We start from the raw sequence: 11,785 nt of genomic DNA, 5'->3' as shown, positions 1-11,785 counted from the left end.
CCAATGGACATGGTCTAAAAGGGGGGGACAACTGGAGGGAAGGGGGCCACTGGGTGGAGGGGAGCAGAGGGAAAAGAAATTGGGACAACTGTAACAGCATAATCAATAAAACATTAAAAAAGAAGAAGAAGAAATACTCATCCAGACAGGTAGGAGGGGCGGGGCCGGGGACGAGAGGACGCGGTGTGGTGGTGGCAGCAGCGGCAGCAGCAGCAGGCTGGCAGAAAGAGCAGCCACACGTTTTAAAGTCAGGAGGGAAACCTGGGGAGCGCTCCCAGCTCCTCACCAGACCTAGCAGCTCACAGTCTCAGCACTGGGGAAAGTCAAGCCTCATTGCTTCTGACTGTGCAGACCAGTGCAGGTTGGGGTGGAGGCAGAAACTGCCAGTCTCTCAGGAGAGTCCGCTTGTTTAAAGGGCCCCCACGGTCCTAGAACGTCTGCAGACCCACCCAGTCTGGGAACAACGGCCAGGGCAGCAGCTAGAGGGGCGCCCGTCCAGTGCGGAAGTGGGAGAGATGCCTGGAAAGGGGGCAAGTGCTGGGCAGGCAGCATTGTTCCCTCTCGGACCCCTCTCCCACATACAGCGCCACAACATGGTGAAACAAGTCGCCCTGTACTAATGAATCCCTAAGGCTCTGCCCCTTACAACGTAACAAGAGCAACAGCTCCACCTGGGACGCAGAGACAAAAACACAGGAGCCTGTCAGAATGAGGAGACAGAGAAGTATGGTACAAAAGGGGGAATGGATCAAGGTTCCAGTGGGAGAACTAAGCAACAAGGAGATAGCCAACCTAACAGGTGAGGGGATAGACAACCTAACAGACACAGGATGCAAAATACTGGTGATAAAGATGCTCACAGGCTTGACAGATATGAGTATGGCAAATGCATAAGAGAAGTGGAAGCTATGCTAAGTGAAACGAAGGAAAATCTACACAAAACAAACGGTGAAGGGAAGGAAAATGGGGTTCAAATCAATGATTTGGAACTTAAGGAAGAAAAAAAGTCAACCAGTGCAGAAAGAGGAAGCAAGAATTGAAAAAACTGAGGAAAACTTCCCAAATTTTGCAAAGGTTAGGGACATATAGGTCCAGAAAGCATGGAGGGTACCAGGTGAGCTGGACCCAGAGGGGATCACACCAGGACACATCATGATTGAGATGTCAAAGGTGAAAGATAAAGACAGAGTCCTGGGGGTAGCAAGAGAGAGGCAGAGAATTCCCTACAGTGGGGTGCCTATAGGACTATTGGCTGATTTCTCAGAGGACACTTTGCAGGTAGGAAGGGACTGGCAAGCAGTATTCAATGTGATGAAAGGCAGCCTGGAACCAGGACTACTCTATCCAGCAAGGCTATCATTTGGAATGGAAGGGCAGATGAAGTGCTTTCCAGACAAGGTAAAGCTAAAGTAGTGATGGTGATCACTAAAACATTATTATATGAAATGTCAAAGGGACTTAAGAAAAAGAAGATCAATACTATCAACACCAAAATGACAACAAGCTCACAACTATCAACAACAGAATCTAAAAAATAAAAACAAAATCCAACTTAGCAAACCATAATAGGAACAGAATCGTAGGTATGGGGATCATTTGGAGGGTTATCATCGGGAGGGGAGAGGAGGAGAAATGGGGATATGGTGCCTCGATTAAGAAGCTTAATTGATTGGTACAAAATAGACAGGGGGAAGTTAAGAATAATACAGGAAAGGGTGAAGCCAAAGAACATATATGCATGACCCATGGACATGAACTAAGGGGGGTGGGATTGCTGGAGGGAAGAGGAGTACTGGGCAGAGGGGAGCAGAGGGGAAAAACTCGAACTACTGTAACAACATAATCAATAAAATATACTTAAAAAAATGATCACAGCTGAAAAAAAATTAATATGTGGGGATGACCAAAAAAGGTGGAAACATTAAGAAGTACAAATTGTCAGTTACAAAATAGCCACAGGGATGTAAAGTACAGCATATGGAATATAGATAATAGTATTGTAATAATTACATATGGTACCAGATGCCTACCAGACCTATTGGGGTGATCACTTCATAAGGTATAGAAATGTCTAATTACTATGTTGTACATCTGAAACTAATATTGCATGTCAACTGTAATTAAAAAATAATTGTAAGATAGATTAAGTAATATATCTTGGGCATAAATGTATCTTTTTTCTTAAAAATTAAATTATAAACATATTCATTTAAACATAAAAAATAAAGACAGAATCTTAAAGGCAGCAAGGGAGAAACAGCTAGTAACATACAAGGAGCTCCAATAAGGTTATCAGCTGATTTCTCAACAAAAACACTACAAGCCAAAAGAGAATGGCATGAATTTCAGACATCCCATGTAGTAATATTTTTTGCCAATATATCTCTGAGGGCAAGAGAAATAAAGAAAAAAATAAACAAATGGGACTACATCAAATTAAAAATCTCCATGGCTAAAGAAACCATCAAAATGAAAAGGGAACTGACTTACAGGAGAACCTGTTTGCCAATTATACATTGGACAAGGGTTTCATCTCCAAAATATATAAAGAACTCATATGACTCAACACCAGGAAGACAACCCAATTAAAAAATGAGCAAAGGACCTGAACAGACACTTCTCCAAAGAGGATATATAGAGGGCCCCCATATGAAAAAATGCTCAACATCACTAGCCATCAGAGAGATGCAAACTAAAACCACAATGAGATACCATCTCACACCTGTCAGAATGGCCATCATTAACAAATCAACAAACAAGTGCTGGCGAGGATGTGGAAATAAGGGAACCCTGGTGCACTGTTGGTGGGAATGCAGACTGGTGCAGCCACTATGGAAAACAGTATGGAATTTCCTCAAAAAATTAAAAATGGAACTGCCTTTTAACCCAGCAATTCCACTGATGGGAATATACCCTAAAAATCCCAAAACACCAAAAGTACTTATGCACTCCTATGTTCATAGCATCACTATTTACAATAGCCAAGTGCTGGAAATAGCCCAAGGGCCCATCAGTAGATGAATGGATTAAAAACTGTGGTACATTTATACAATGGAATACTATGCAGGAGAAAGAAAGAAGGAACTCCTACCGTTTGCAACAGGAAGGATGGAACTGGAGACTATTATGCTAAGTGAAGTAAGCCAGGCCGCAGAAGAGAAATACCATATGACTTGACTTATAACTGGAATCTAATGAAGAAAACTAATGAGAAAAACAGAACCAGAGGCAGGGAAGCATGGAACAGACTGATAGCTGTAGGAGGAAAGTGGTTGTGGGGAATGGTGGAAGGAAGGGGAAGGGATTGGTCAAAGAACATGCATGGATGAGTCATGGACATGGACAACAGAGAGAAAATTGACTGTGGGAGAGGGGTGGTCTGGGTAGAAGAGGGCAAAAGGGAAAAAATTGGGACAACTGTAATAGAATAAACAAAAAAATTATATTCTCTTGCTCTTTTGTATTGGGGTGCACTGGTATGGATAAGCAAGAAATACCAATTCCGAGTGGCCTGGTGCTCCCAAGAGTGAATCATGGCACATACATGTGAAAAACATGTGTATGAACATACATGAATATATGTATACATGTGTGTGTATGGTTTTTAAGTTAGTGAAAGTGAGGAGCCAAAGAGTTGAAGGATATATATTCAAGGTAAGAGTCAATGCGCCCTAAAATGGAGTGACTTTCCTTGTTATTGATGTTGCCAGTATATTCCTTACCCTTTTCCTGCCAAGAGGCACTAAAAACATTACATGCCTTCTCCTTCCCTTCTTAGGGAGATTTTCTAGAGATTAGGACTTCTCTTACAAATTCACTTGTGGTACTCTTGGTGCACCTGAAGCCAAGCTGTATTGACTCCGTCTTTCCCTTGGACCCTTCAGCTGCGAAGAGAGGGGGGGGTCTGCTGCATGGGCAACAGCAGACCCTCCATATCACCCTGCCCAGGCTCTGTAGCTTCAGCTTCACTGGAGAGGACACTCCAGCGCCATCGCAAGATGTCGATTCAACACGGGAGGAGACAGATACCGTGTCACTCCCGAGTCGGACTGCACAGCCATTCTCAGCGGTGCAGGTAGACTCTTAAGAAGCTACACCATCGTCTCTCGAGACGGACGGCTGCCGACGACGACTCTTGGTGCCCTCCTAATACAAGTTTGTGATGTGCCTCCTCTCCTTCGTTCCTCTCTCCCCCCCCATCTGCTCTTCCCCCCTTCTCTTCCTCTGTGGAATTATTGCACTTCCATGCCATAAAGATCCATTTTCACCACTGCCCCATCCAAAATTCCCCTCCCTCTAAAAGATATTTTGTGGGTTCCATTTGCAAAGAATACCTATTGGGTATTCCCCTTCTCTTTTGCTCCAGGTCTCACGATCATTGAGACTGACAAAAAGAAAAAGTAGAAAGATGCTCTTTGAGACCTTTGGACCACTGCTTACCTAATTATCACCATCCATTATGGACAGGTCCTGAATGTATCCTGTGCTTCAAGATATATATATCTTAGTGGATATATTAATCTCCATCCAGAGTATCAATAGGGAGGCTGTGTTCTTTTCAGGTGAATTCTGTAGACTCTTTGAATATCATTTGGTGTCATCCTTTCCTTTCCCCTTACCCACTCATTTTTTTAATTGTCAAGGACAGAAAGAAACAGGGATGGGAGAGAGAAGCATGGTTAGTTGCCGCACGGAATGGCGACCAGATCCAGGATCCAACTGCTACCTTTTGGTTACAGGATGACGCTCCAACCAATTGAACCTCAGTAGCCTGGGCCTAGTTGATTCTTAACCTATGGAGCCTAATCTGCTCTACCTGCATTCTTTCTTACTTTGTGTCTTCAGAGTCTTAAACATTTACAGGCTCTAAACACAAGGGCCAGATTCTCTCTCAAACTCCACTTTCGGAACGCTCACATCTCTGTAGAGCCTGTAATGCCACCTCTACTTCTCTTGTCCCTTACCAACCAGATTTGGTAACAATTTGTTATACACTTGTTTTTCTATTAGTAGGAGATTTTGAGGTTTGATAACGTCTCCCCATCTTACTGGGAGCTCCATGAAAGCCGGTGTTGTACTTCCTAGCACTCATTCATCGCAGCAACTAGCAACCGGCATCCCTCACTCATTCTTTGGTTTTTGCCTGCCCGGAATTTTAACTTGATCCCTTGTCCTCCTTCTGTTTCTCTAGCCTTAGTAATTTTGACCAAGCCCCTAGAGCCTGTCCCGCCCCGCCCCCGCACCACGCGCGATGCATGCCGGTCTTAGCCCCTCTGTAGGGAAAGAGGGTCCGCCATGTTCGTCGGCGGCGCCGCCGCTAGGCTTTGGTAGCCGCCGCCCCCGCCCCCAACCCCGCCCGGCCCATCGCATAGCCGAGCCCCGGGCCCAGCATGGCCGCTCCGGAGCCGGCCCGGGCTGCACCGCCCCCGCCCCCGCCTCCGCCGCCCCCTCCTGGGGCTGACCGCGTCGTCAAAGGTGAGAGGTGGACGAAGCCCTGGGGGCCTGGCCTAAGGAGCTGTGTGTGAGGGCGGGCGGGAGACCGTCCCCTCCGGCCCTGGCCCGGAAGGGCGGGCTGCCTCCCTTGGGGAGTGGCCCCTGGGCGGGCTCCTGCAGGGCTGGGCTGAGTTGGCGGCGATGGCTCGGCTGTCTCTCGTTTGCCTTCAGGCCGTGTCGGGGGTTTCGCTCTCGAGGTCACCTAACTGAAGGGGTGAAGCTGCTAGTCGCAGTGAGCCCCTTTTCCTACTCGGCCTGTCAACGCGGCCCAGAGGCCGCAATTAGCTTCCTGCTCTGCGACAGCTGCACGCCTGGCTTGCCGGGGCCGACAGAGGGGCTCGGAGACCTTCATCCGCGCGGGTCCGGGCGATGAACAGTCAGAATCGCCTCTGTTTTGGCCCACGCCTGCTCCCCAGTGACAGCCACCCACCCTATTCGCGCCTGGTTAGCGCCAGCCCCAGGGGTTCGTGGGACTGGACAAGGGTGAAGGGACAAGCAGGATTTTAGGGCCCCGGCTTTAAGTGCAGAATAGATGGAAAAAAGGCTGCATAAAAGACCTCTCCTTAAAAGCCTCGTGGGTAAAAAGAAACATTTGCTTAGAAAACCGTCAACTCTGGTCAAAGGCCAAAAGGGGTTATCCCTACCCTTCAAACGCAACCCACACACTCCCCCTAGAAGGAAAAGTTAAATATTCCTCAGCTGGGCCAGAGTTTATGGGTGTTTACCGACAACAGGTCAGCAGATTAATTTAAAATATAAAATTGAGGATTAATTGAGAGTTACTTAAGATTTCCATGCTCTGTAGGAGAGCCTATCAACTTCAAACACTGGTGTGGAGGTGAAAAACAATTTGAAATGATTTTTCTTTACCATGTAGCTTGGTGAATAGTTTGAAATCATTACGAAGATTTTTTTTATTGTATTATGTTTGATTTTGAAAGATAAATGCTTTTTTTTTTCAATTCAGCTTCTCAAATACACTAGCACAATGTCTAAACACTGTTAAGTCCAGTTTTTGAAATCTGACCAGATATGTTTCCATTAAAATATTTAAAAACAAGAAAACCTTTTTCCTTTGTGTTATTTTAATTTTTCATTTTGAGTCTCCTTTGATAGTAACACTTAATTTGTAGCCAGGCTTCTGTAGAAAAATTTTAAAACTCAGTGGTCTGTCCTGAAAAATCTTTTTTAAAAGGGGGCGGGAATGAAGATTGGTAGTTGAGGCGTTCATTCTATCATGAATACTGGAGTTTTGTGGGGATGGGAACAGGAGACCTGGGCTGCTTCTTCATTTTCTGACTGTATATCTGTGTTTATGTTTCTTCCCCTGGGCACTTTTCACCCTACTATTAAATGGCACAACCAGTCACATTCCTGAACGATGAGTTTATGCTATCCTTATATTTATGAATCTTCTTGTTTCTTGTCATATATATGATAATTTTTCCCCGTACTGCTTTAATACAGTAAAAATAAGATTTCAAACATAAGGCATATTTCTTAGGTTAAGTTGTGAATCCAAAACAGTCGTATTTGGGTGTTATGAAATAAGTCCTTTGGTTTAGGTAAATAGGAAAAGGCCTTGTTGCCATACGAAAACATAGTTTAGTAGACCTCATAGATATAAGATCTCATGTACTCAGTAGTATATTCTTCATCAAGACAGCTTTCATTTCTTTATGGAATTTGTTAGCTAATTGAAATGCCTGAAGTAGATCACATGTGTATAGAAATGGTTTGCAACAGACTGGTTTGCACATGGAGTCTCATCTCTGGCTTCCTTGAAAATTACTGGGAAATTCACCTTATATACAGAAATCTACTTTTAGATTTCATATTCAGGCTTCTTTCTTGCTTTCCTCATTCAATAATTGTATACCACAGTGTTACATTTAATAACAGTGAAGATCTATGACCACGGCGCTAGTTCAACTCAAGAGTAACTTGTTAAAATCCAGATTTAAAAAAAAAAGTGCAATATGTGCTAGTTTTGCAGCTGTATCATTCATAGCAGTAATATTATGGAGACCTTCTTTGGTATCAAATACAAGTAGTCTTTTATGCCCTGAAACTTTTCCTTTTCTCAGTTTTATACTCTTACACTTCTAGTCTCAGGAGGCCTGTATTTTATGGTCATGGAGGTTTTAAAGGGATGAGGGCAGGATGTAGATCTTTCTGTGTTTGATTCAGTTGCCTGAAATTCACTTCATGTGAAGTTTGAGATACTGGAATACCATAGGTGTTTCATATATAAATATAAGTAGCTCTTTACTGAAATTATTAGTGGTAATTCCATATCACTAATTATGAGTGATTACGTTTCTTGGTTAGTTAAAGGAAATTTACTTCTGAGCCCACTCCAGCTGATGGCTGTGGTAAAATTCTTCTATTTTAAAGTTGATGTAGCCCAAGTGCTTTAGATGAGAATAGTATTCACTCTTAACTATGTTCTGTTAAGCATTCTTCTATTTAGCTAAGTTGGAAATTAAAAAATAGAAACAAACTAGGAAAAATAGCTAGCTCTATCTGCATAAGTGCCTTACTGCCACATCAATAAAATTGGTATGGGTAATTAAAACATAAAACCTTGAATTTATGTATATTGGTTTCCCCCCTAAAAAATTTGCTGGACCTGAATTGTCCAGCTACTTCCTTTTCTTTCCAGATACTTTAAAAATGTACCCAGATTTGCCCTGGCAGGTGTGGTTCAGTTGGAGCATCATCCCATATACCAAATGTTGTGGTTCAATTCCTGGTCAGGGCACGTGCCTGGATCGGGGTGCATATGAGAGGCAGCCAATCGATGTTTTTCTCTCACGTGAATGTTTCTCTCTCTCCTTTCCTCTATAAAATGAATAAACATTTTTAAAAAATATACCCAGATTTGTAAAGGTTGTTCCTTGACATTTTTATATCTGTTATTCTTGACAGAAAAATTCTCCTTTACCACTTAGAGTGCATGGTCTGTGTTGTGTATATGTTCATTTTAGCATATACAATGTGACTTTGGGATTCAATATATTTATATTCTGGGTTATAGTAACCTCATTTCTTAAATTATCAAATTTTCTGATTAAACCAAAATGCTGAATGAAGTGTGTGTGTTTAAATTTTTAAAGCTGATATATTTCTTATGACCAGCCATTTGATTTATTTATAAGCAACCCTCCTTACAACTCCGATGTCATTTGACTTGTGTTTTCCAGTATACTTTAGCTTTATTAGAATTGCTTATTTTTCATTACAGATTTTTAGATGAACCACATAGGTCTTGGGGGTCACATAGCTACTTCAGTGTTTCTTGCTAATTCTATATTATTATATTTTAAATCAACTTAAATTTAAATTTTGTTTACAAGCTATTTATGGACTTACCTATCTAAAAAGTTAACTCTTAAAAATGATTTTTTTTCTTTCCACCCCACTAAAATAAGTCTTCAGTACCATGTGTCCTAGAGAAAGCAAAGGAGCAGAGAATATTGTGTGTGTGTGTGTGTGTGTGTATGAGAGAGAGAAGATACATTGTGGTAACAAGACATCTTAGAAGAAAAATGCCAAGGAGGAAATACTGTTGCTCAGTAGTGAGGCAAGTGAGGCAAGAGCTTCAGGTTCCAGAGCTATTGCATGAATTGGCAAGAGCAGTAAGCAAGTTTAGTGAAAAGGGCCTTGATTGACTAAATGAAGTGTGTTTAATGCCAATCATATGACTATTTTATCGTAAAAGTACTTATACACAGAGATGAAATAAGCTGAAGCTAATTGGGCATCCTTGTTTTGTATGTAAAATTTATTTTAAAACCTCAAATAATCTAATAGGAGGTATTTATTGAATGCCTGCTATATGCTAAGACTGTAGAGAAACAATAGAAGTGTAAAAAGTGAAATACAGTCTTGGTCCTTGGGGAAATAAGTACTCAGGAAAAGTTATATGTGTCATAAGGATGGGTGTGATTAACAATTGCAAGCTAAGAGACAGAGCCAGCAAGTTGTTTGAGTTCAAAGGAGATAGTTGATGACTCTGAACTGAGTGGTCTAGCAAGAGTTTGTACAGGAGGAAAGAGGCCTTGAAGGATGGGTAGGTTTCATATAGGCAGAGGATTGGGACCACTTATTTGTGTAACGTTTGTACCTTCTTTGTACCAGGCATTATACTAGACATTGGGGTTACAGAATTGAATTAGATATATTAAGTAAGATAGATTCTCTTGGAGTGCTGGCAGTCTAGTGGAGGAGACATTATTGCAAATAAGTAATATAATGAACTAGGTACAAAGTGCTGTGGGAGTTGTAAAGAAGTAATTGAATATCTACCTGGAGTGAAAGCATCACTGAGGCTTATGTTTAGAAGTGTGCCTTGAAGGATGAGTGGAATTTCTCTAGATAGAAGGTGGGGCTGGGTAAAGAATATTTTCTGGTAGAACAAACAGCAGAAAGGCATGAAGTTTTCCAAAGTGTGAAATGTGTGACAGTGTGTCAGTGCTTGGCAAGTAATGGCCAGAGATGAAGTTGGAAAGGATCTTTTGTACACCAAGTTGAGAAGCTGGAACTTAAGCTAATCAACAATATAACTTCAGAATGATTGAGAACACAGGTTCTAAAGTCAGATCAACTGAGTTTGACTCCCAGCTCTACCTGAATAATCTTTTCACTGTGGACAAGATACTTAATATCACTAAGCCTCAATTTTCTTATTGGTAAAATAGAATTAATAAAGTAGTATTATGGGGTTTTTGAAGGATTAATGAAGGCAGTCCATGTGAATTATGTACCACAGTGCCTGGCTTGGCACACAAGTACTCAACCAATGGTAGCTATCATCATCATTACTATTGAAAATTTTAAAGTAGAGGAATGACCCAATGTCTTGGTTTTTTGAAAGCTAACCTGGTATTGTGTAGAACAGAATTTTGGAGGAGGAGCTTAAATCAGGGTGTCAGAAGATTAATGGTATAGTCCAAATACAGAATGACCAAGGCTGAATTGAGGGGAAGAGAGAAACCAGGTATGACACAAATTAGGAGTAATATTAGAAGGTAGATGTATATTGGATCAGTGATTGGGTGTGGGAATGAAATAGGTGGGAGAGCAAAACTTTTTAAGGAAAAATTTGCTTTATGGGTTAGCTTAGTTGAGCAATTGTAGTTAGAGGCAGAGATTAGAATGACATGTAAAAGACTGGGAATGGTCCTTAAGAAACTATCCAAAGTTTTTGAGTAGGTTCATTTGGGTGTACTTTGAACATTTAAGGGAAAGGAAAAGTAGAGCTTAGATTTTTCTAGTTCAAAAGTGGTAAGAATTAGAACTAGCTAGCATTGATTTGCAGTAATGGAGATGTAAGGAAGTGAGAACTTGAAGAATCAATAGGACTTGGAGTCCAAGAAAAGAACAATGACCCAAAAATTTTAGCCCAAGTGACAGAGAATGGTAGTACCATAACAAAAATAAGCCTAGAAAGGGAACCAGTTTTGAGGGAAAGGTATGGTATTCACAGAACCACCACAAATTAAAAGGAACCCAAGAGATACCTTGAAATTTTGAAGGCAGTGCTGTAGGACTTGTTGAATCTCCTTAGAGCATGTGGCCAATGCGTGCTTCTACCTCTGGCAATTGAAAGGGTTATACCGTTTTTCATGATTAGGAGACTTATGGTGAATTTTTTAGTCACAAGAGCATTGTCATTATTGGTATAAGACAGATGGCACTGGAGTAGCATTTAAGGACCCTAGTTTCAACCATGGCTCCATCATGGTTATTAGGTAGAGCTAGGATTCAAACCCAGTCAGTTGAAACATACAGAGAGCATTTAGGTTCTTTGAACCCATTACCTCATTTTTGAAATAGAGATAAAACCTGCCTAAATTCACAGGGTGTCTCAGAATCATAACAGGATTATGCATGTGAAAGTTTTTTGTTAACTATAAATAAAACACTATAAATATAGTTATTGCTGTAAGTTAGGGTCAAGACATGCAAGTATTTTAGAAACTATAACATACCTTGAATTCAATAAACACTTATTAGTACCTATGTTCTAATCCATTAGGTATGTAGAGATGAAAGACAGCTTCCTTCCTTCAAGGAGCTCGTAAGCTCATGGAGTAGGCATATTTAAAGTACAGTTGATAAAGATCTGCATCATATGTTATGCTGTAGGACCACAAATGAGGGGGTGAGCTTAACCTAGTCTGGAAACATCAGGAAAAAAATTTAATAATTGGAACACTGACATAGGTTTAAGAGCAGAGAAGGACTAGTGTACCCCCAAACGGTAAGACACACAAGGTAGAGATTT

General features: G+C 41.5%; 1 protein-coding gene across 9 annotated transcripts in view; it reads left to right on the top strand.

The window, feature by feature from the left end:
- The first annotated feature begins 5,300 nt into the window (after positions 1–5,300).
- Positions 5,301–11,785, top strand: part of PPP3CB (protein phosphatase 3 catalytic subunit beta) — a 53,899-nt gene continuing 47,414 nt past the window's right edge. For 2 of the 9 annotated variants that reach the window (XM_090278206.1, XM_090278205.1), the window contains exon 1: positions 5,308–5,475. In XM_090278206.1, coding sequence (XP_090134332.1) covers positions 5,391–5,475 — 85 coding nt within the window. In that variant the 5' untranslated portion in view covers positions 5,308–5,390. Of the gene's footprint in view, positions 5,476–11,785 lie in introns of all 9 variants that reach the window. The other 7 variants (XM_090278211.1, XM_090278210.1, XM_090278208.1 and 4 more) reach the window with 5 other exon arrangements.

This window comes from Furipterus horrens, unplaced genomic scaffold, assembly GCF_987537825.1.
Source record: "Furipterus horrens unplaced genomic scaffold, mFurHor1.1.pri manual_scaffold_5, whole genome shotgun sequence".
Lineage (NCBI taxonomy): Eukaryota > Metazoa > Chordata > Mammalia > Chiroptera > Furipteridae > Furipterus > Furipterus horrens.
Note: the sequence above shows the minus strand (reverse complement) of the source record. Positions and strands in the feature narration are given on the sequence as shown.